The sequence below is a fragment of the Equus asinus genome, chromosome 16, assembly GCF_041296235.1.
Source record: "Equus asinus isolate D_3611 breed Donkey chromosome 16, EquAss-T2T_v2, whole genome shotgun sequence".
NCBI classification, from domain to species: Eukaryota; Metazoa; Chordata; class Mammalia; order Perissodactyla; family Equidae; genus Equus; species Equus asinus.
In genome coordinates this window covers 46,514,711-46,539,280 of record NC_091805.1, presented here as the reverse complement: position 1 = coordinate 46,539,280, position 24,570 = coordinate 46,514,711, and the positions used below count along the sequence as shown (strand labels likewise).

The window sequence follows — 24,570 nt, the reverse complement described above, 5'->3', positions numbered from 1 at the left end:
AAAGACCAATTTTGTGTGTAAAATAGGTTTGCAGTAGAAGTGATAGTAGGGAACATTAGTATAGCAGAATTACCATAATGGGTTGATGAGAGCGTTTAAAAGTTCAACGAAAGATGATAGCTTGACTCACAAAGAGAATAGGTCTTGTGTTATCTAGGAGTCATAGAAAGAACATAAAGTGGGGAGGAGCAGGTCATTTGAGAGAAGGAAAAGAACCTTGATAACATGTTCCTTTACCACATGAGTTCTTAGGAATTTCTGTTTTACATAGAACCAGTACTGCCTCACACACACACCTCCAAGTAAGCACTGATTTTATAGCAAATCAGTCTTTTAAACTAATGCCATGATGACACCATACCCTTAAAAGGGCCATTAGGGTATCAGCAGCTAACTTTAACTCTTAAGATAATATAAAATTGCCTTTCTTCTTCCTCCTCTCTAACATGCTAATTTTACTTTATTTTGTATTCTACTTATTCTTCAACTCTGGCTATAGGATATAGTCCAAAGCAAGGATTTTGTGGGAAGGGAATCTCTGAAATCTCTAAGCCTAGAATTTTCTGGGACTAGACAGACCATATTTTCCCACTTGGTGGTGAGAACAGCTCTTTTACTTAGAAATACAACTGTAACTCAATATAAGACCATGGGTTTTGGAGTTGGGCACACCTAGATCTGAACACCAGCTCTTCCACCTCCTAGCTATGTAACCTTGGACAATTTCCTAACTCAGTTTCTTCGTCTTTCAAATGAGGTTAGTATCTTCAACCTCAGAAGTTTCTATGAAGATTAAATATGAATCAGTATTAAGTGTTTAATAAATGGTGGTTCGTATTGATACCACTGCATCAGACCTGCTGTCTCTAATCCTTCTGCATGACTTGATCTGTTGGAAGTATCTCCTCAAAGTTTTTGATTCCTGTATGTTTGAAAAGAAAAATCTTTGCTTACCCCTATAATCATTAAGAGAATGGTTAAAATAAAATCATTTCCAGTTCTGAAGCTTCCACTCCGACTGATGTCTTTCTCCTCTTTTCCACTTTATTGCTTCAGTGGATTCACCATGCAGGTGAACTGATAGGCACCTGAACTCTGTGGGCCCAGTTTTTATCCATAGCCTGCACTGACGTGCCGCCAATTTTTTACTCTAGGGCAGAGCTCAGCAGATATGGTGGCTTGTTTTTGTAAATAAAGTTTACCTGAAACTCAGCCATGACCATTCATTTACATGTTGTCTTTGGTTGTTTTCTCACTACAATAACAAAGTTGAGTAGTGACTGACAGGATGACTTACAGACCTAAAATATTTACTATGTGGTCCTTTAAGAAAAAGTGTAAGGAGCCCTGATCTAGGAGAAGGTTGCCTGTTGGTTTGAGGGAGCCACAATCAGAACAAAGAACGGAGGCAGAATACCAAAGAAATTTATTTACATTGTTTTTGCCTATTCCTGGCTTGTTGTTTAATGCCCAGCTGGGCATGGGTCAGAAATATTTTTGACTGGTTGGCTCATATTGTGAACTTGGAAATAAAATAATCTGGTGGATCATATTAGCAACCCATAGTGCTTAGAAACCCCAAATAAGGGAAGTTAAGACAGGGAGGGAGTGGGGGATAGAGGGGGGAAAAAAGCCCAAATATGTAGGTAATGAGATTGTGAGTGATAGTGTTATTCTTAATTTCATAAATGCAGTTTAAAACTCCTCATTAGCTAGTAAGGAAATAATGAGCTGCAAGTTCTCATTTGTTTTCGTGGTAGTATTTAGCATTTAGGATTTCACTGAAGCTTTAAAGTAGAACTATTTTTAGGGAACAGTACATTTTTAGCAACTTATTTATAAATTTATTAGGACCATCAGCAGAGAGCTGTTGTGAAATATTAGCTTTTAGACTTCTTATCTCTTTCTCCTTACAGGGGATATGAAAGGTGAGGTCTATCCATTTGGCATAGTTGGGATGGCCAACAAAGGGGATTGCCTGCAGAAAGGGGAGAGTGTCAAATTCCAGTTGTGTGTCCTGGGCCAAAATGCACAGACTATGGCCTATAACATCACACCCCTGCGTAGGGCCACCGTGGAGTGTGTGAAAGATCAGGTAAGTGATGGGATCTCGGGGTCTGAATTTGATCCTTTTATGAATTGGTAACCAAATAGTAACCAGAACCTTCAAATTTTTTCAGCCAAGGGGAATCATCAACATTCATTTGGTTACTTCTACTTTGCCCCTTTTTCAGTGATTTTAGGTAGCTTATAAAAGTATGAAGAAAACCGCATGGAAAAAAAATGATAATATTAGCAAAAACAAAATAAGAGTGGTATTAATAACTAACATTGCATGATAGGGACAATAAATTCGGAATGAAAGTTCAAGAATAGAAAAACTATAGGTTTTGTACACTTTAGCTCAGAGCTTACAGATCACACAAAGAAACTATGTGTAGTAGTAGTCATAAAATAAGCTTAGGCAAACAAAGCTATTCCTGGTTCTGAGATCTCAGGGAAATCCCTTTGAGTCCTTAAAGAGGACATTTGTCAGTATTGGTGAATATAACGTTTTGTCTGGCTATTTCTTATGGTACCATAACCCAGGAATTAAAACACTACATATGTTCAAGTAACAGTTCCCTAATAATGTTGCTTGATTCAAAAACTTAGTTCATATACTACATAAAGGCACAAGGTGACCTTTCTTTACTTGTTTCAGTCAGGCAGTGATAAAGTGAATGGCAGTAATTTCAAAGACATATTTCTTCCCTGGCAAGTTTTGCAGGCCCATATGCTGTTAAATTATAGCACAGACAACTGAACTAGAGTATCAGCATTAATACCATGTTTTATAAATCCCCTTGTAGTTAGGGTCATGCATTGTGCTTCATTCAGAGTGAGGTGCTTTCCCCCACCGTGGTATGTCTTTTTCTTTAGCTACTGTCTTATTTTTTGCCCCCCTCCAGTTTGGCTTCATTAACTATGAAGTAGGAGATAGCAAGAAGCTCTTTTTCCATGTGAAAGAAGTTCAGGATGGCATTGAGCTACAGGCAGGAGATGAGGTGGAATTCTCAGTGATTCTTAATCAGCGCACTGGCAAGTGCAGCGCTTGTAATGTTTGGCGAGTCTGGTAAGTTTTTGTTGTTGCGTTAGTAATCTCCCTGGACTGTCAATTTATGTAATTTCTGCTTTATCATGTTGCTTCACTTTTCCATCACTGCTGCATTTATCCTCTTCTGCCACTTTCTGGTTATTTCTTGATACTTAGGTCTTTTTTACCTCTAGTCTTCATCATCTAAATTTTCTAGTCTCATAAATCTAGCCAATGAAACATTAATTGAGCACTTACTATGTAATAGATCTTTTTATATAAAAGACCTTTTTATACAAAAGATTATGTAGTCCTTAAAGGATTCTGCTTAGCTCTTTTTCTTTCATTAAGCCATCTCTAGGTTATATGCTGCTTAAAATTCTATTTTCTAGTTCAGCAGTTTTGACTCTGTGCTTGCTTCCCCCCCGCCCCCCCATTAATCAATGACATTGTTACCATGAGAGGAGCCAGGAGATCTAACTTTTTTAAGATTTTTCACATCTGCTGCCTTGTTTTATGTCTGTGAAACTGGTCTTCTCTTGTTGCAGAGCATTCTAGGGATCACCCTCACCCAACTGATTCTTCTAGCTCCTACGCAGAAATAAACCTTGACTTGGGAATAAAAACATAAACTTGTCTGTCCTGTCTTGCTAGCTAGCTGGCTAGATGAGGCAAGAGTCCCCCCTCATTAAAACTGAGTCATTTGGATAGTTAGGTAGAAAACACACTCCTCTGCAAGTACTTGCTTTCTTCCCACCAAATGTTGCTTCTTCTCACCTCTCAACTTTCTTACAGTGAGGGCCCCAAAGCTGTTGCAGCTCCACGACCTGATAGGTTGGTCAATCGCTTGAAGAACATCACCTTGGATGATGCCAGTGCTCCTCGCCTAATGGTTCTTCGTCAGCCAAGGGGACCAGATAACTCAATGGTATGAGGGCATACAAGGTTTGCCCCATGGGGTTGGTGGGGGGGCATGGCTAACAGACCAACATAGTATTTGAGGTCCTATTTCAGCATAGCTCAGATAGCTTAACAAAGCAAAGATCTTCAGTATTGCTTATAACTAGTTAGGACTCCCTCCATATTGATTCAGCCCCTAACATAATGGTTGCTTACAGTAAGAGACATATTTCTTCGTTTTCCTGATACTTTGAACATAGTTGAGGTAATAAATCAGGAGGGCTTGTTACAGATTTCCTCCTCTGGGAAAAAATTGGTCGTGGTTAAGATGATTAAAAGTAATGCTTTTGTAGTTCATTTTGGAATTATGAATGTACTGTGATTAACATGCATCTGGGTCATTAACTGCAATTTTATTTCTTCACAGGGATTTGGTGCAGAAAGAAAGATCCGTCAAGCTGGTGTCATTGACTAATAACCACATCCACAAAGCACATCATTAATCCACTATGATCAAGTTGGGGGGATTCTGGTGAAGGGTTCTGAATATCTCCCTCTTCATCCCTCCTAAAATCTGGAATACTTATTCTATTGAGCTATTACACCAGTTTTAACACCTTCCTCGTGTTATGTTTAAAAAAATAAATAAATTTAAGAAAACCATTTTAAAATTATGCACAGTTGCAGCCTGGAAAACTTAAGGTGGCGCCTTATAGTATCAATTTTAGGAGCTTTATTTGGTGCATTTAACGCAACTGGTAATTGCAAAATCCACTTTGCCTGTGTAAGTGAAAAATATAGACTGTTATCTTGTTGGCCCTATGAAATTCTGCACTTGATATTTAGTATATACTCTACCTTCATTACTTCTGGCAAGATGTTCTGCCTTAGCACTCAGTTGCATTCTTTTTCTTTCCTGTTCATTATGCTTTAATTCTGAGGACCATATGAGGGTAGAATATATTAAAAATTACAAAAATTTGTATAGGCAAACCATTTCCTTAAGTTGATGGCCAAATGTTAAAATGTTATTTTTCATATCATTTATAATCTTGTCACAGTCCACTTAACGAAGTTTGGTTAGATTTCAGTGAAAATTATCTTCCAGAGTAGTTTTTTTTCCTAGGATGGGGGGGTAACTTTACTACAATTAGAATGTATGGTGCAGAATTTCATGCAAATGAGGCGTGCCAGCAGTGTGATAATTTAAACGTATTTAAACGAAAACAAAAAGACGAATGCACAAACTTGCTGCTGCTTAGATCACTGCAGCTTCTAGGACCCAGTTTCTTTTACTGATTTAAAAACGAAACAAAAAAAATAAAAAAGTTGTGCCTGAAATGAATCTTGTTTTTTTTATAAGTAGCCGCCTGGTTCCTGTGTCCTGTGAAATACAGGCACTTGACCCTTGGTGTAGCTTCTGTTCAACTTTATATCACGGGAATGGATTGATTTCTTGGCCCTCATCTTGAATTGGCCGCATACAGGGTCCCTGGCCAGTGGACTGAAGGCTTTGTCTAAGATGACAAGGGTCAGCTCAGGGGATGTGGGGGAGGGCGCTTTTATCTTCCCCGTTGTCGTTTGAGGTTTTGATCTTCTCTGGGTAAAGAGGCCATTTATCTTTGTAAACACAAAACATTTTTGCTTTCTCCAGTTTTCTGTTAATGGCGAAAGAATGGAAGCGAATAAAGTTTTACTGATTTTTGAGACACTAGCACCTAGCGCTTTCATTATTGCAACGTTCTGTGCGGGAGGGGCGGGTCTGGGTGCGGCCTGCCACATGACTCCGGGGTTGGAAGCCCACGTGGCCGGGGCGGGGACTCGAGCGCCCGGGGCGCCGACTGATTACGTCGCGGGCGGGGCCGGAAGTGCCGCTCCCTAGTGGGGGTTGTTCATGGCGGTTCCGGGGTCTCCAACACTTTTCCCGGTTGTGGTCCTAAATCCGTCCGAAGCGGAGGCACCAGAGCTTGAGGTAAGGCTCTGGCGTGTGTAGCTTTCGGCTTTGGAGCGTACAGGCGTCTCGTTGTTCCCAGAAATCGAGCGGAATCTGCGAGCTGGAAACAAAGGCCCTGGGCGGGGGTCCTTGGTTTTGAGCCCTACAGTGAAGGTCTGTAGAGATAGGCGGGCGAATAAGAAGACGGGGCGTCCTGGAGGCGTACCCCCAGAGCTGAGAAGACTTGAGGGAGGAGTAGAAAGGGGGGTTTCCTTCACCTTAGGCTGAGGGCGGAGCCCAAGGACTGTTGAAAAATAGACGAGGGTGGGGGTAGCTAGACGACTGTAATGCAGAATTCTGAGGCCCACAGTAACCTGCCCGTGGTTTTTTGCATTCCTGAATCATTTTGAGAACCAAGTGGAGGGCACGTGTATGGAAGCCATACGTTTCAAATTTTGGTTTTAGTTACTATTGATTATAGAAAGCTTTGAAGTACTGTAGATGTGGCTCGCTAACTAACCCTAATTGCTGCCTTCCGACAGGTTCTTGCTGGTGTGAAATGACTGAGTACAAACTGGTGGTGGTTGGAGCAGGTGGTGTTGGAAAAAGCGCACTGACAATCCAGCTAATCCAGAACCACTTTGTAGATGAATATGATCCCACCATAGAGGTGAGGCCCAGTGGTAGCCCGCTGACTCCACCTCTCTTTCTTCCGTTTTACTCTTACCCATACCCCTTCGCTGTTCTTTAGCTAAAGGAATGATCAGGAGAGAAAGTACAAAGTTATTTTGGGTGCTGCCTTCAGTAATACAATAAGTCAAGCTGGAATGTTTGTGGAGAATTCATTTTTATTAGCTGCTGAAGATTTTCTGAAAAGCTTACAATTTTTAACAGTTCTGTAAACTTGCAAATTCAGGGTTGAACTCATTTAGTTTCTTCATGTATGACATCTGTATTAAAAAGAAACACAGGCCATAGGTAGAGGGACTGAATGAGAGCAGGATGGAGAGAAAAGATTCAGAGATCTGGATATTCTGCAATTTTCATTTCTTGGCTAGTTGAAGCTAGAAAGAACGTGAGATTTTGAGTCACTCTGCCTAGGATTTCAGTCCCTTGTTTGCAGCTTAGTTATGTGATGTTGAACAAATCACTTAATCTCTGTGACTCTCATTTTCCTCATCTGTTAAATTACCGTAAATTTGTCTTGCTTACCACACAGGGATGTTGTGAAAAATCAAATAATATCTTTAAGTTTTTTGTAAATGGTAAAGTGCTGCATAAATAGTACTTGTTTAAAGATTCTTTTGTTTTCGTCGGAGTTCACGTTTTAGACTGGCTTCAATGAATGGCATCTTAGGTCCTTTAAATAAAAGATTTTAAAAGCCTTTGTAATTTTATTCAATTTAGAATGTTTGACTCTAAAGGTTGTTTTCTTGTAATCCACACGCTGCTCTTCCTACCACCCAGCTACTGAGTGTTTAATCAATGCAAGCTAACTCTAGTATAGCCATTATTAAAAATTAGTCATTAGACTTTGGCAAAAATCTTTATTTTAGGCTTAACAGCTTTTGTATTAATAGTTAGAAACTTTTAATATCTTTCAGAGTTTTATTTATTAAGAGGTAATTTACATACAGTAAAATACTTCAGTGACTTTTTAAATTTGTGTATACTTAATGTAACCACCAGTCAGATAAAAATATAGACTATTTCCAGCGCCCGAGAGAGTTCTCCCATGCTCCTTTCCAGTCAGTAAACTCCCCCACCCGGCCAGGAAATAACCACTTCTCTGACTTCCATTATCATAAATTCATTTGACTAAAACCTATCTTTGTAATTATAATTTTGCTCATTTCCTCAGAACACTCATGCATTTAACCGTATTTCATGCCTCAAGGAAGTTCTGGCAGTGTGAATTCTATGTTAATTTGAAAGTGTATTGCAGCCACACGATGAAGTGAGTTACAGAGGAACTGATCCATGGGCTGGGAAACTAGGTGGAGTTCTGTTTCTAGACCCATATCTTTATTAAGTGTGATGAGGTTATTTTCTTGAACTGAACTCCCAGAACATAAGTATTAAAATACAAGTAAAATTTTTGCTTTAGAACCAAATTGAAATTTTTTTTATATGATCTATGCAAGTCTGTCTTCCTGAGGAATTAATTATAACTATACCTTGTTTGGAACCTTTAAGAATTTCATTGAGGAATATTTGCCAAAGGTACAGTCTGTCATGATGAGAAAAAGATTCTGATGTTATAACCTTGTCTGAAATAAAAAGTATTTGTGTATTTAGTCATAAACACAAATGACACTGTATCCACAGCCAGGTTATAATTCTTGGAGGTATGTTTAGAATTTTAACTGTACCGTAAACAACTCAAATAAGAAGAGTCCAGTTCATACCTTAGTAAAATACACTGTGAACCTAATCTCTAGTCTAATTGCAGTAGAGCTGTCTTTTGAATTACCACATTTTTTTCATCTTTTCCAGGGATGGAGTGACCACATTTCCTTTCTGCAGGCATATAGGATTTGGGGCTTTTTTCCTAGGGTGACATTAAGGACTTTCTGTTTGTGATTATATATTAGCAGTTTGAGGGACAAACCAGAGAGACAGAAATGGACTTGGTTAGGAGCTTATTTAACCTTGGCAATAGCATTGCATTCCCTGTGGTTTTTAATAAAAATGGAATCTCCCTCTCTCCACACCCTCAGGATTCTTACCGAAAACAGGTGGTTATAGATGGTGAAACCTGTCTGTTGGACATACTGGATACAGCTGGACAAGAGGAGTACAGTGCCATGAGAGACCAATACATGAGGACAGGCGAAGGCTTCCTCTGTGTATTTGCCATCAATAATAGCAAATCATTTGCAGATATTAACCTCTACAGGTACTAGGAGCATTATTTTTTCTGAAAGGATGATCTGTAAGTGTGTTCTGAAGCTTTGTGGGGGAATGAGGATAACACACTAGGGAAGATACAGCTTTTTAATTAGAGGAAGAGTTGGCTTTGGCTTTAGGCGGTTTGACATTGAGAATCTGTAGTTATTACTGAAAGTTAATACTGGAATTTATTTTATATAATATACTGTGGCTAGAATGTGTGATAATACATAAATAAAGCTTGCTAATGGGAATGGTTCAAAACTAAAGGTGTTAGGAATTCAAAGAAGAAAAACACCTCTGAGAAACATTCTTCAGTAATAGAAGATATGATAGGAAGAAACAAATGGGGAGTAGATACAGATGAAAGCAGGGCAGAGGAACATAAAGATGGCCTTTCTCCATCGACCCATAAAATTTCAAAGCACAATTGGACAATAAAAAATTCTAATATAGCATCCTTATTTTATAGAATAAGAAATAGAGTTCAGAAGGTGATTTGTTAGGTTTTCAGAGTCGTGGTTGTTATTACTAGCAAAGCCGAGACCAAAAGCCCAGGGCTCCTTTTTCTTAGTTCTGTGTTCTTTAAGCAGAATAGTGGTTAAGATTATAGATTCTGCCTGGGTTGAAACTTGGCTCCATCATCTATTAGCCATAGGACTTTGGAGCAAACTACTAAATCCCTGTGCCTCAGTTTCCTTGTCTATAATACGGAGATAATAATACCTACCAAGACTTGTGAAAATTAAACGAGTTAATAAATATGTAAGTCACTCAGAATAATACCTAGCACATAGTAAATGCAGACAAGTGTTCTGCCTACAGCCTTAAATCCTGGCTTATGCTCCATCCATGTGAAGATGTCTGCTCACAGAAACAAACTAGTCCAAAACTGAATTCAGTGGGGTTTTTTTCCCTAAACCTTCTCTACTTTCCATTTTCTCTCTGAAAATAATAGCAGTACTTTGCCCAGCACTTGGCAAGCACCTGATAAGTATTTGCTGAATTTCTGCAAGTCATTTTTCTTCCTAGGCTGTCTTTTATGTTATCCCTTAAGATAGGCTACTGCCTTGACCCCAAAGCACATATATAGATGGCTAATATGTGCATTTCAGGTCCATGACTTTGTAGGTTATGCAAGGGTAGAGTCTAGAGCAGTGCAGTGCAGGATGGTAGCCACAAACCATATGTAGTTATTTAAATTAATTAGAATTAAATGAAACGTAAAAATCAGTTCCTTGGCCACTTCAGCAACTGACTTCACAGGTGTTCAATAGCTACATCTGACTAGTGGATGTAGTTGGACAGCACAGATACAGAACATTCCTGTAATCATAAAAAGTTGTATTGGACAGAGTTGGTCAAGAGAATCTAGAGCAGTAGTTTTCTAAACTACTGTGTTTAGAAAGCACTGTGTAAGAGCAGTTCTGGTGTTTTCTGTTTTATATCCTGGACTTCCAGCTGTAATTTTATTTGAAGAAAATGTATGGACACCACCCATCTAGAGAAGTAAATAGACTGTATTTCATTAAATACTGTCACTCAAGGGAACCTCACAAAGTTTAGAGGCAGTGAGCTTTTACTTTTTATACTTCAGACCTTAATCTCGAGTACAGTTTTGCATTGCCAATTAAATCTAGAGCCAAACTCTTTGGAGAATCAGTTAGCCTAACAGAGGCATGTATCAAGACAGAATAGTCATCCATTTCCACTGGAAGGTGAGTGGTACTTGGCTTCCCTATGGCTGCCACATCAAGTCTAAACTAGTCTCCTTAGTAAAAGTGAAACTCAGTACTGGAAGCTAATAGGGCTAGATAAAATTTGCCAGATTCTTTTTGTCCTTGCTGTTTATCCCTTCCTAAAAGCTTTTTCTTATGGTATGATAACATATTCCCTTTTTTAGGGAACAGATTAAGCGAGTAAAAGACTCAGATGATGTACCTATGGTGCTAGTAGGAAACAAGTGTGATTTGCCAACAAGGACAGTTGACACAAAACAAGCCCATGAACTGGCTAAGAGTTATGGGATTCCGTTCATCGAAACCTCAGCCAAGACCAGACAGGTATAGTACAGCCTTCACCATCTGGCAAGGGTTTGTTTAAGGCAGAAAAGTTTGATTAATTGACTCTGCTAGAGATATGATCCACATTCTTTGTTGTTAGGGATTTTTAAATTAATGTTCCTTTTTTTTTTTTTTTTTTTTTTTGAGGAAGATTAGCCCTGAGCTAACGTCTGCTGCCAGTCCTCCTCTATTCGCTCAGGAAGACTGGCCCTGAGCTAACATCCATGCCCATCTTCCTCTACTTTATACGTGGGGCGCCTACCACAGCATGGTGTGCCAAGTGGTGCCATGTTCACACCTGGGATCCGAACTGGTGAACCCCGGGCCGCCGAAGTGGAACATGCGCACTTAACCACTGTGCCACCAGGCAGGCCCCAATGTTCTATTTTTTTAATCTTCAGTTTAAACCCAAAATGAACTTATTAATATTCTGGTGTGACATTTTTACTCCTGCATTAGCATACACAAGTATTTCTAAAATGAAGACTCTTGATTAAAGATACTTAAAAAACATGAGTCCTTTGTCCATCAGCTGCAACCACTGTTTAGGGCTTAAGCCCTCCTGAATGGCACCTTTGGATCTGGTAGTACTGTGTGTCCCACATTACCTATTTTCCTTTGCTTGAATGTTATTTTTGGAAAATGTGCCATTTGTATATCAGCCCATTAATGTGAGTCAATAGGAGTGCTAAATTTAGTGTCCTCTTCCTAAATCACTCTATTTTTTCAGCTAATAATTTCATAATTGGAATTTTAAATCCACATAAAGAAGTACAAATGAGGGAGAGCTTACAACTTGGATTGTGTTTATTAAGCTGTCTTTATCATTTTCTTTCTTTTAGGGTGTTGAAGATGCCTTTTACACACTGGTGAGAGAAATACGTCAGTACCGAATGAAAAAACTCAACAGCAGTGATGATGGGACTCAAGGTTGCATGGGGTTGCCGTGTGTGGTGATGTAACAAGGTGAGCATGTGGTCTCTTGACATAATTTAGATATTACTATTTAGCATCAGCAATTTGGAGGAGTGTTGCTGTTATTTTTTCTATATTGCTATTTAACTGAGAGTTTCTGCTCACTTGTAACTGTAAAATATTTTCCTTATGGTACCCTTTCTGAGAGTACTGAGGTCTAAACTATTTTTAAAACATTGAATTATTTTACAGACATCGTTACATTTTCAATAGTACTAGAGATTAGAAGACATTATTTATGAAATGTGTATATATCATGTTCTTGGCACTGACCAGGATTTTGAAGGATCACTACATCAAAACTAGATGATGATGACATGGTGTGTGTTCTTTTCTTATAGATACTTAGAAAGTTCTAGCATCAGAAAAGAGCCACTGTCAAGGTAGGACAAGTTGGAAATGAATATATTATCATTCATGTTGATTTCTTAACCTTGTTTTTCTTATACTCTCTATGTGCCACTTACACAAATTCTGTCTTTATTTCAGCTGCACTGACACCCTGGTCCTGACTTCCCTGGAGGAGAGAGATTCCTGTTGCTATCTTTAGTCTCACAAAGAAGCTCCTGCTACTTCCCCAACTCTCAGTAGATCAGTACAATATTCTCAGTCTGAGAAGTTCTCAGAATAACTACCTCCTCACTTGGTTGTCTGACCAGAGAAATGAACCTCTTGTTATTCCCCAGTATTTTTCCACCCTGGGTTCTCCCCTAACACACACAGATACACCTCCACCACCCCACGTTTTTCATCTGAGAAGCAATTCATGCTCTGAAACAGAGAACCAAACCATAGACATGAAATTCTATACGAAACAATGTCTTGAGCTCTAAAGTAGCAACTGCTGGTGATATTTTTTCTTTTTACTGTTGAACTTGGAACTGTGTTGGGTTTTGGAGAAATGTCATAAATTACTGTTTTGCTGAGAATATAGTTAATGTTGCTGTTTGGTTTATTTGTAATGTTATTGGCTATATTCTATAAACTGGCATCTGCTCTGTATTCATAAATACAAAAGTGAATACTGACTTTTGAGTCTATCCTAGTCTTCTCAACTTTCATGTAATTAAATCTAACTTTCACAATGAAGTGCCTTTTTCCTAGAATGGTTTGTAGACTTCCTTTACAGTACTTCAGTGGAATAGATGTCTCAAAAACCATTATACATGAAAATGAATGTCCTAGATATGTCTGTGACCTGTCTACCATGGAGGGAAAGATACACCAGTATGATAGCAGATGCCATTTCTTACATTTATGAAGTTGGTTTTCCAGAGACCTGTTTTTGGGCTCTCTCAAGAGAAAGATGAAACTGGAAACAATTATGAATAATTTCATTTAATTTTTACCTAATCTCCAATTTTTTTGGTAGGTTACTACCTACAAAATGTATGTAGTTTGTTTCTTCTAGCTTACTGATAACCTAATGTTCAATGAACTTCCATTTGTATTTGAATTTGGGTCATATCAGAAAGCTCTACGTTTGCAGGTGTTCAAAATTGTAAAAATTCAATACCGTTTTATTTAATAGCTGTGATCAATGATTTTCAAGCCTCAAATATAATATATTAATAGATACATTTTCACTTCATATTATGGAATCTTATGATGTATATAATTGCCCTCAATCCCTTTCTCACCCTGCCCTCTGTTCCTTGCCCTACAGCAATGGTGGCTTGGTTATTTCAGTTGAGAAAGCATGGTGCTAATAGACCAGGGCCACAGTTTCAGAATTTGAGCGAGCCAGGTGGCATCACAGAAAGAAAAATTCTTCCACATTTGCTCATTGCTCCAGTAACTCCAGCTAGTGGCTTTGCCAGATGCATGCTGTTAGTCTTGCAAGAAAAGAAGAGGTCAGTTAGCCACAAATCCTTTGCCATGACTGGAAAAACTTGGTATCCTGAGGGGGGTCAGCTTAAAAGTCTTCATAAATAAAGCATCTGGACTCTTGTTTTAACCATATGGGAACTCTAAGCCAATATTTTTTCTCATGTTTTTGAGAATGAGGATGCCTCAGCGCAAAATTTTTAAATTTTTCTTTATTCATAATGTTCTTTGAAGGGTTTAAAACAAGATGTTGGTTAGTCTGTGGCTACCAGATAACAAGCTGATGAGTTTGTTCAGAACAAGAAGTAGCCTTTGGATTGAAATTGCTGTTTGAGAAGGGAATGGGAAATATAATTCAGTGTTAGGAGGATTTTTAGGCTTGGCTTTTCCATTTGCAGATAATATCCTGTTAATTCTAATGAAAAATGGACTTGGATAACTTCTGATAAAAGACTAGTTCCAAAATGGCCACTTTCTTTTCTGGTCTTCTAATGTGTAAATATTTATGGAGGTCCTCCATCTTCTAATAGGAATTTTCATTTATTAAGCAAACCCCACATTGCCTTGAAATGAATTCAGAAGAGGGGAAGAAACATACTGTGCCCAGAGGATAATAAACCCAGAGAGTTGTGCTCCTTAGGGTTAATTCAGAGAGCTTTCACAGTACTGTCAGCACCTGTAAACAGAAACTCTGCAGCTTTGTTTCTGCTCCTTTTGGAGCATTGCTCTGTAATTTTCTTGAGGCTAGATTGAGGCTTGTCACCTTAGTTGTCATCAGTGTCAATGTTGCTGTCTTCCTCTTCCTTCTCTTGTCTATGTGACTGACAGCATGACTCTTTTTAATGTCAAATTAAGGAAAAAGATACTCATTTTTGGCTCTTGTGCCCATAGCCCTTGTATGTATGTACCTTAAAGTTTTCTAAAGTATGTTCTAAGCACAGAAGTATCTAAATGGGGCCAAAATTCAGACTTGAAAATGTTCTTTAAATAGCTTCTTAAGAAGTTAAACTTAGGTGTGAATTTTGGCACAATAGAGTGACGAACTTATAGTTAAATGCTGAATAACTTCAGTTGGTGTGGTAAAAATACGGTTTTTAGAATCTGTTTGTGATTGCTGAAAACAATTCTAGTTTACCTCAAAATCTGAAAGTCTCTTTCCCCAAGTTAAGTGCCTGGCCAGCTGTTATAAATTACATATTACTTTATGTTTGTTTGTTTTTTAAAGGTTGCATGTTCAAGAGTGTGAAAATAAGATGTTCTTTCTAAAGGCTACCATGCCTAATCTGTTAAGTGCTGTATTTGCTCCAACAGCTTACTAGAATGTTACTTGGTAATAGTATATACTTAGTACAATTTTCACTTTAGGGGTGTAATAGGTAAAATTATTCTCAATACATATTTCAGTGGGCCCCATGTTTAGTCTTTCATCATCCTTTAAACTGCTGTGAATTTTTTGTCTTGACTTGAAAGCAAGGATAGTGAAACACTTTAAAGAGAAATTTTGGTTTTTTTCCCATTCCAGAACTTATGAGCATAATCATATTTTGCTTTACATTCAGTCATGAACTCTTAAGCTGGCAGCTACAACCAAGAACCAAAATATGGTGCATTCTGCTTCTTGTAATTCATCTCTGCTAATAAATTATAAGAAGCAAGGATAATTAGGGAGAATATTTTATTTGGGTGGTTTTCTATAAACAAGGGACTATAATTCTTGTACATTATTTTTCATCTTTGCTGTTTCTTTATGCAGTCTAATGTGCCACAAAATTATTTTAAGGTGTTTCCTATAAGGATTGTTTTAAAAGCGTTCTTGTTAGCAGAGTAGTTGTAGATATATTTCAGAATATAACTGGTGATTTTTAAGGGCCTGAGTACTGACCTAAGAAGCAATTGTATGAATTCTGCTCTAGAGAGAAGGGAGGATCTCAGTGAAAGTTGTATGAGTTTTATATTTCTGTGCCATCAAACATAGGTAAAAATAGTAATTGTGCAATTCTGCTGTTTAAATGGGAACTTTTGGCCTCTTTGGCCCTAAATGAAAGGGCTGATATTCTAAGTTGACTATTTTATTGTAAATTAATCCATCCTAATTTTTAAAAATTTGGTTGAATGTTTTTCTTGTTAAATGTTTAAAAAATAAAAACTGGAAGTTCTTTGCTTGGTCATAATTCTTTTCCCACCAAAGTGCCTTTATTGAAAGTTAGTATTAATTTCAGACTTGTGGATGCACATCTGGGCAGTGTTGGAAGATTTGAGTTCCTCACTTTATCTCAATATAAAAAATGTCAAAGCCTACTTTAAACTTACCTTGGGGGTGATTCATAGCAGTGATTCATACCTCTAAGTCAGATTCACACACCTTAATATGAAGTGCTTAAAACTACCATTGGAAATATTTTGTCCTGTTTTTCATTACTATACAGTCTACCAATCAGCGTAATTGGAAGAGCATTGGTCTGGGAGCCAAAGAACATAGGTTCCAACTAATATTTTGCTACTCTGGCCCCTAGTTTCCTCATTTGCAAAATAAGGAAGTTGAGTTCCCGACCCTAATTAAGGAGATGTAGTTATAAAAGAATGATTTCAAACCTAGGCTTCACCTAACACTGGAATACTGTGATTATGAGGACTTCGGTTTATTCTGCCAAAGACATTGGTTTATTCTGCCAAAGACATAGAGGTTTTTTTTACTTTTTCCCTTAGAAAGGGGACAGGGAGGCCCCCCTATTAATATTTGGCTGAATTAAGCTTAAGGAAGCCAAATTTAAGTGACAAAATACCGTTTGCAGATAGGACTACTAGAAAGAGTATAAATATTTTAGATTGTAAAACGTATATGGAAAAAGAAATGGAATTATGGGCTTTGTGTATCTAAAACAGATTTCTCCCTTGAATGGATTACCTGTGCCTTACTTCAGATTATTTTATGCTAATATTTGACCTCCTAGTAACTGAGAGGAGAGGAGGAAATCATGTTTTCTTACTTTTGATGATTGCTGCTGTTCTGTTTGGCAAAATGAAGCTACAGAGAGACAAGCTGAAAAAGTAGCTAAAGAAGCTTGTTTATTTGGGATATGAGGAGACCTCCTATGCATCTCTGTTCTAAGTTTTCTGTTCTCTTAACAAGCAATACTCAGGGTCACTAAAAGGCCAACATAGTTGTATGAGTTATTTGATAGCCATAAATACATGTAAAGGGGCCAAAAGGTCATGCTAGTGATCATTTTGCAAAACTGCTTAAGAGACATTTCAGAGAACCTCCAGCTCCATGACTTGAGACTGCAGGAGAATCAATGCCCAGTATCTCAGTGGGAAGAGTATGCTTTGTAATGGTTAAAAAATAACTAGGCCATGAAATGTCATGCTTTACCTTAATAAAAGAAAACTGGAGCTCCAGGAACAGAAAATTCAGGTAACAAAAATTCTGCAGTACCGAAAGGAGCATTAAAATGTTCAGATTAATGAACTGAAAATAGACCTAGTGAATTGATCGTTCTTGCCTGGAGACTTTGTATTCATGATCTACTTCATACTTGCACCAAAATAGGTTATCTATTAACCAACCGGGGGAGATAGGGAGCATGTTATTTTTCAGCCTAAAAGAACGAACTTGATCTCTTCTCAAAACTCGTATAAATAGAGATGACCATCAGTTTGTAGGAGCCATCTAAAGTGAAAATGAGAGGTAGCACCTGTGATGTTGGGGGTTAAGTGATGTTAAATGTTTCTAAAGATAGAGGCAGCTACATGCCTGATGGGGGAGGATTTGGTTGCAACTGAGCAGTTGCCTACTAGAGCCTTTAGATGCAGGAGCCTGAAATATTATCCAGGTTAGGAAAAGCAGTCTCTTAGAATGGCTGCTGTGGAAGTGATAAAATTGGCACTATTGACACTCCGTAGGAACTTAAGGTGTGTGGATTACATATGATATTTAAGTCTGAAAGAAAACTTGCACATTTTAATTCATCTTAGGATAAATCAATTGTCCATATTTACAACTGAGACCCAATATCCCTGGCATGGTTTCTTAAAAATCAGTGGAATGAAATTTAAACTCATCTTCAAAGTTAGATCAAGAAATCTCTTAAGTTTATGCTTGTTTTGCCTGTGAATTTGAGGAGTTTGACATTTAATACTGAAGTCCAGAATGAAACTCTAGCATGGCATATGAACTAAAATTACCAGGGCCTGTGCCCCTGTTGCCCCATAATTCTGTAGCTGGTGTGACATTCCCTCCCAGAGAACCACACTGGGATCTCATTGTGAGGCATGACCACATGCCCTAACAAAATATTTTTGTTTCGTTGGCTCAGTAAATTTTCCTTTTGACTTTCCTTCCTAATTCATTTAGCAGATGTTTATTAAACACCCACCGCATGCCTAGGCACCATGCTGCTCTGGCCACACAGCAGTGAACGAGATAGATGCTGGTTCCTTATTATCTTTTATATTCTGTTGAGGAGAATCTCTAAAACAAAATTTCTTAGTTGCAATTTGGTGATTGTTTCAAAGGAGAAGGACATTGTTTACTCTGAGACATAACTTGCTTGGCCTCAGTGTTTCAACTGCCGCCCATGGTCACCACCTTCCCGATTTTTCTGAGAATACTCAAGGCCACCCAAGATGCATCAGAACCTGTCTGACGCCTCATTGTCTCTTGGGCCTCTCCTTTTCAAGTCAAGACTCCATAGAAACAGAAACTATTGATATATTGCTTCACAATTTCAAAGTGCTCTTACATACCTCATCTCATTTAATCGTCCACAACAGCCATGTGAAACAAGAATGGCCTCTATTTCACTGATGAGAAAACTGAATCCCCTAAAAATGAATGGATTTATTCCAGATTTGAAGCCAGGTCTCCTGATTTTGGTCCACCGGTAGTTTTCAAATCATGCTGCTCAAAGCTGGTGGAGTTGTCATAAGAAGACTTCTGAGAAAGACTGAGTGGGTGGGGCTCTGCTCTTCCCCATCAGCCTCCCTTCACCTGAAGCAGTTCCACTTTTATCCGGTTTTCATCTCAAACTTCCATCCAAGATTTAACTTGAGGATTTCATAAGTAAAAGTTTAAAAACAGTTGATTTCACCGATCTACTTCTACAACCATCTTTCAAGCTGGGAATGACTAGGTCGCACCCTCATGTCTGGTCCCAGAACCCAATATCCTCTAGTCGCAGTCATGGTCATTGCACAACTGAGCAACAGTGAAGCAGTATATGACACGTGGTTAAGAGCCCCACTCTGGAGCCAGAATACCTGGGCTTAAATCCCCCTCTACCACTTAACTACCTCTGAGACCTTGGGTAAGTTAACCTCTCTGTACCCGAATTTCTTCACCTATAAAATGGAGGTAATAATAATTCCTCAATAGACGGTTGTGAAAATTAAATGAATTAGTATATGTTAAAAAAAATAACAAAAATTTGAAACAGTGCCCAGCACCGTTATTATTGCACAGTTCCCATATCGTGCCTCCCTCTGTCCTCTAACAGTACACTGTTGAAGTTTAGATTATTTTGTTAAAAGCAAACTGCTGAATTTCAGTTCCATTCAAGAGACAGGAAATAAAGTCAGTTTGTCTCATGGAAAAGGATGAGTTATAAATTTGACTTCTTTATTTTTAGGCACGTATGGGAAACCATTACTGACAGGAAAATGAGCCTGAATCCTGTAAAATACCATAAAATTCCACAGGTTTGGTTATACTCCAAACTAAAACTCATTCCTTAGGTATAAGGTAACTTTTATATACCTCTAACATGGTGACAAAAAAAAGTCCATAGTTGCTGCTGACAAAAGGACTGTATTCCCCAATCACAAGTTGTAATGAACTCAGAACTGCTCTCACTGAAGCAGTGTAACAAAATATTAAGCTGATCCTGAAAGTTTACTAATGGCAACCCTGAGCTCCCTAGAATGCTTTGGCATCTCTGAACCATAAGTGACTGAGGACGTGGGGGTGACGGCGGGGCGGGGGGTCGGGGGAGGAGGGTGAAGAGCAGGTTGAAAAGGGGCAGGAGTTCCCAGCAGGTTTCCCAGCAGAAGGGACACCTGCTACAGCAGAACAGAAGAGCTTTCTGGATAAAAGAAGCCAGGCAGCAGTGTTGTCCTGTGTACAGCTCATTCCTGTTACGTGTCTGTCATCTCCTTCCTGTAGAGCCTCAGATCACAGATATCTCTAACTCGAAACCAAGAAATCTCCCCTTTAAAAAATACATTTGTAAATTTGTTATTTGCAACTCTGAATGTTTTCCAATGAAATAGTGTTCTAAATGATGGTTAGGTTCTCAGGTTAGCTCCAAACAATATCATCCATAATATAGCTGAAATACTCAAATTAACAATTTTTAAAAGATATAGAATGCTTTTCTTTTGCTAAAAACTAAAGCAAAAGATAGAATTAAATGAGACTAGGTTATCTTATACACTGATGCTTGAATAAAAACAAGCTTAATTACAGAAAAAGGATGAGTAGACAGAGATTGCCCCATCTAAGGGAACTTCTGGTCATTTTCCCTGAAAGGCTATAGATGATAATAGGACCAGGATTTGTTTTGTCTTGGTTTTTAAATTTAGGGGTTTTTTTCTTATGATAGAAATGATGCTTGTTCATCGTAGAAAACATAAATAAGCCTCCCCAAAAGTTAAAAAATCGCCATCATCCCACTACTCAGACAGAACACTGGTGTAAGTTGCCCAAGCTGTTTCAATGTCTATAGTGATATATAAATTAAATGCCTTTCTTTTTTTACAAAAACAAGATTATACTATGTATATGTCTTGTAATATGCTTTTTCACTTAATAAAATTTTATGAATGTCTTCCATGTTAATATATATTCATCTGTATCATCATGTTAATGACTAAGTGGTATTTTACGTTGTGCTTGCATCATTCCTTAATCTTCTATTGCAGGCATGTGAGTTGTTTCTACTTTTTGGCTCTTATATTAGTTTGGCTACAATTAACATTCTTGAAACACATCTTTGAATACTTGTATAATAATCTCCTTAAGATAAAGTCATAAAAGTGAAAATTTTGTGTCAATGGATAAGCATATTTTTAAGGTTTTTGATGAATATATTGCCAAATTTCTTCCCAGAAAGGCTAAAATCTTACATTTCCACCCACCACAATTGAGTGTCTGTTTCCCCATATACTAAACATTGAGTATTATTAATAAATTGGTCCTTTTTTATAATCAAACTCACTTCAAATTGTGTGGGAAAACAAAAATAAACTGAATTATTAAAAATAAATGACTGTTAGAATATATGCAATCTTAGAAACTCTTCATAGTATAATCAATCATATGTTTCTAATCCACCTCAGATGGAATTCCCAAAAGGACAACACTCTCTTAAGATCTTTTCATTTTTAATTTGATGGTAAAGACAAAATTTGTTCTGTACTTTTCCCCATGATTTACATCGGCCAACTTTTGTCTGGACATCTCTACATGCTAACAACTATATATTCATTAATTCATTTACTAAGTGAATCAAGAATATTAAAAATAATATGGGGACTGAATACCCCAAAAACTACCTCCTCATCTCAAAGTGTCTCTGTCTGCATTCTTCTCCCCTTCTCCACTCCAGACTCATGAGAAAGAGGTTTCCTCTCTCTTCAAGATCCTTCCTCCACCTGACTCTTGCTTCCACCTCCTCCCATGTCTTCCAGGACTGGAAACTTGTTCTGTCCTTCAGTTACTACTATCTTTATGTGTTTATTTTCCTCCATATACTTGTTTCTGCCACTAGAATTCTATAAATATGCTCCCTTAATCCTGGTTCCCTCTAGCTATCTTTTTTTCTCCTTCCACTCTCTGACAACATCAGTAGGAAGGAAGGGTCTCCACTTCCTCACTTCCTATCCACTCTTCAGGTCATAACCATCAAGCTGCCTTCATTCCTATGATTCCTCTAAAACTTCTCCAGCAGTGTTGTGACCACAGAGGTGGGAGAAGAAGCTCTTGAACCTGCTATGAGGAGCTGGCTAACAGCTTCCAGTTGCCACATGTTTTAATCTGCAACCCTGAAGCCAGGCTCAGTTCCTGCCCTCCCCATCCTACAGTCAATGACTGAACATGGTGTGGTACTAGAGTTGGGCCAATTCTGCTCTATGCAGGACTCCTCTAATGGGCAGTCTTTTCTGGGGAACTCCGTATTGGCCTGGCCAAGACTTTTTTGGACTACAGTGTAGGCTCTTCCTACTCAGCCCTCCTTCCTTCCCTCTCTCCTCTCACAAGTGTCAGACCTGCATCACAATGTGGTCTGAAGGCTCTCCCTGCCTATTCCTGATCTCTCCTCTTTTATCCTTCACAGGCATCACCCCAATAAATCTCTTGTATGTCTAATTCTGTCTGGGCATCTTCTTGAAGAACCTGAACTGACCCAACAGCGATCACCAACCTTCCTAATTGGCAAAGCCTATGGACTGTTTTTGTCCTCTCAAGAAGTCTCACAGCATTTAACCCTGTGACTCAGTTTCAGATTGCTTTTCTCCCATAGTTTCCATGATACCGTATTTCCTAGTTCTCTTTCTTCTTCTCCCATCATTTTCTCTCTTTCTCTTTGTGGACTCCTTTCTACAACCAACCCCAACTATGAGTTTTTCTTAAGAATCTATCTGCTATTCTCTCCACACCTTTTCTCCAAGTGATATAACTGATTATCAGAGTTTCAGCCAAGATCACTGCTAATGACCCTCAAATCTACCTCCAGCTCAGGATTTTCTCTGAGCTTCAGAGCCAAACGTCCAACTGCTTCCTGGACATTTCCACTTTGATGAGTTAAGCCAAATACATTGGCTTTGGCTTTAATTCTGTCTATCCTCTTGCCTTGTTTACTTTAGTGAGTGGCATGACTTTCTTACAAATCACTCACAAGGAAATTTGAGACCTATTCTCAACAACTCCTTTTACATTACTCCTCACGTCTAATTTGTGATTTGATAATCCTGTTTTCAAAATATGTCATATCTGTCACTTCCACTCTAATTCTACAGTGATTGTCTCAGTTTAAGCCTTCATCACCTTTAACTTTAAGGTTTTCAAAATGGTCTTCTAACTGGTCTTCCTTCCTCCAGCTTTTCTCCCCTCCTAACCCTACTGTGGCCAAAGGGATTTACTAAAATGCAAACAGACCATATAAGAGGCAGTATGATGAGGAAGTAAAGAACACAGTCTTCAGCTTAAGATGACTCTAGGTTCAAATCCTGACTCTACCACTTCTGTTTTTTCTCTTTTTTTGAAGATGGGCACCTGAGCTAACATCTGTTGCCAACCTTCTTTTTTCCTTCTTCCTCTTCCCCTCATAGCCTCCTAGTACACAGTTGTATATTCTTGTCGTAGGTCCTTCTGGCTGTGCTATGTGGGATGCCACCTCAGCATGGCTTGATGAGTGGTGCCATGTCCACCCCCAGGATCCAAACCTGTGAAACCCCAGGCAGCCTAAGTGGAGTGCATGAACTTAACCACTTGGCCATGGAGCCGGCCCTTGACTCCGCCACTTATTAATTGTGTAACTACAGATGATCACTTCATATGTCTGAGCCTCAGTTACTTTGTTTGAAAAATGAAGGTAATAATAATATCTACCACATAGAAATGTTGTGAAGATTAAATGAGATAAATGTAGGGTAATTGGTATAAGATACATGGTCAAAATGGGTTTATTTATTATTATTATTATTATTATTATTATTATTACTTTCACTCCATTTTTGAGAACTCTTCAATGGTTTCTTGGTGCTATAATGATTAAATTCAAAACTCTTAGCATGTTATGATTTCTACCTCTCTTTCTTCCCTGTCTCTTACCATGCATTTTCTCGAACTCTGTCCTTCAGTCCCAACCATACTGAACTAATTGCAATTCTACAAGTGGGTCATGGATTCTTGAAAATAGTGCACTTATGAAAAAGAGTTTGGGTCCTGAAATGGGTGGTATATAAGCATTTGAGTTTTGGGGGCACCAATAAGATAAGAGCATGAAGTAGCTAGGATGATCCCATAGATTTGAGGAATTTGTTTTCTCTGTAGTGCTCCATGGTCACATGGAAATTTATTCAAGAAGTTCTCAAGTTATTTTGAGGGGAGAGTGGGTTATTTTCTAAAAGTGCATTATGCCATTCATATGGATAGAGTCCTTGATGATCCGGTAGAAATTTGCATAAGGTATCTAAAAATCTATGCTACTAGTCTAAACAGTTCTGAGAAGAGGTCTATTCCTGCCCTCGGTTATAGAATGGGCTGAGAATCATCTCTCCTCATTAGAAATCACCTTGTTTTGTTTTCTTCATAACACCTATTTCTCCCTGAAATTATCTTACTGTGTGTATTGCCCATTAGAATATAAGCAGAGGCCTTGTCTTTCTTGCTCATTATATGCCACTGCTCAGGACAGTGCTTGGTTAGGTTTTCAAAGTTGAGGCCACACAGCTTGTAGTAGGAGGAGATAGAATTAGAACGGAGATCTAACTGACCTTAACCAGTTCAGCTTGGTCTCCTTACGTGCCCAAGAAGTGTTTGTTGAAACAATGAATGAGGAGTCAGTGAATATTTTTGAAATGAGAATATAATGATCAAAGTTGTGTTTCAAGAGGATTTGATCTGGCCGTATTTTGCAATATGGATTGGAGGCAGAGAAAAATAATTAGAAATCTATTGCAATCATCTGAATTTGAGGTAACTAATGACCTAGTTAGAAGGACACTGGCTGCTGGTAACAAAACACCTGACTAATCAGTGGCTGAAACAAATTTATTTTTCTTATATATTAGGGTGTCTGGAGATGGGCAGTCCAGGGCTAATATGGCTTCAGGATGCCGTCAGAGACCCTGGCTTTTTCTTTCTACTCCGTCATTCCTCACATGTGGCTTTTGTCCTGCTTGCCACT

At 38.4% G+C, this 24,570-nt stretch overlaps 2 protein-coding genes across 33 annotated transcripts in view; both read left to right on the top strand.

The window, feature by feature from the left end:
* CSDE1 (cold shock domain containing E1) overlaps positions 1-5,690 on the top strand; it is a 37,063-nt gene extending 31,373 nt beyond the window's left edge. For all 32 annotated transcript variants that reach the window (XM_070487106.1, XM_070487096.1, XM_070487104.1 and 29 more), the window contains 4 exons: positions 1,917-2,095; positions 2,952-3,115; positions 3,872-4,004; positions 4,404-5,690. In XM_070487106.1, coding sequence (XP_070343207.1) covers positions 1,917-2,095; positions 2,952-3,115; positions 3,872-4,004; positions 4,404-4,451 — 524 coding nt within the window. In that variant the 3' untranslated portion in view covers positions 4,452-5,690. The remainder of the gene's footprint in view (positions 1-1,916; positions 2,096-2,951; positions 3,116-3,871; positions 4,005-4,403) is intronic.
* Positions 5,691-5,780: 90 nt separating this feature from the next.
* Positions 5,781-15,822, top strand: NRAS (NRAS proto-oncogene, GTPase). Its single transcript, XM_044749540.2, has 7 exons — positions 5,781-5,948; positions 6,452-6,579; positions 8,630-8,808; positions 10,705-10,864; positions 11,707-11,830; positions 12,181-12,222; positions 12,329-15,822. Exons 2-5 carry the CDS (start codon positions 6,469-6,471, stop codon positions 11,824-11,826), a joined length of 570 nt encoding a protein of 189 aa, XP_044605475.1. The 5' UTR covers positions 5,781-5,948; positions 6,452-6,468; the 3' UTR covers positions 11,827-11,830; positions 12,181-12,222; positions 12,329-15,822.
* Positions 15,823-24,570: the final 8,748 nt, after the last annotated feature.

Bases quoted from the DNA above. Each gene is read 5' to 3' on its own strand.
- NRAS (XM_044749540.2), top strand. From the start codon at position 6,469: ATGACTGAGTACAAACTGGTGGTGGTTGGAGCAGGTGGTGTTGGAAAA. The intron at 8,809-10,704 runs GTACTAGGAGCA...TCCCTTTTTTAG, and splicing joins GCAGATATTAACCTCTACAG to GGAACAGATTAAGCGAGTAA. The intron at 10,865-11,706 runs GTATAGTACAGC...TCTTTCTTTTAG, and splicing joins CCTCAGCCAAGACCAGACAG to GGTGTTGAAGATGCCTTTTA.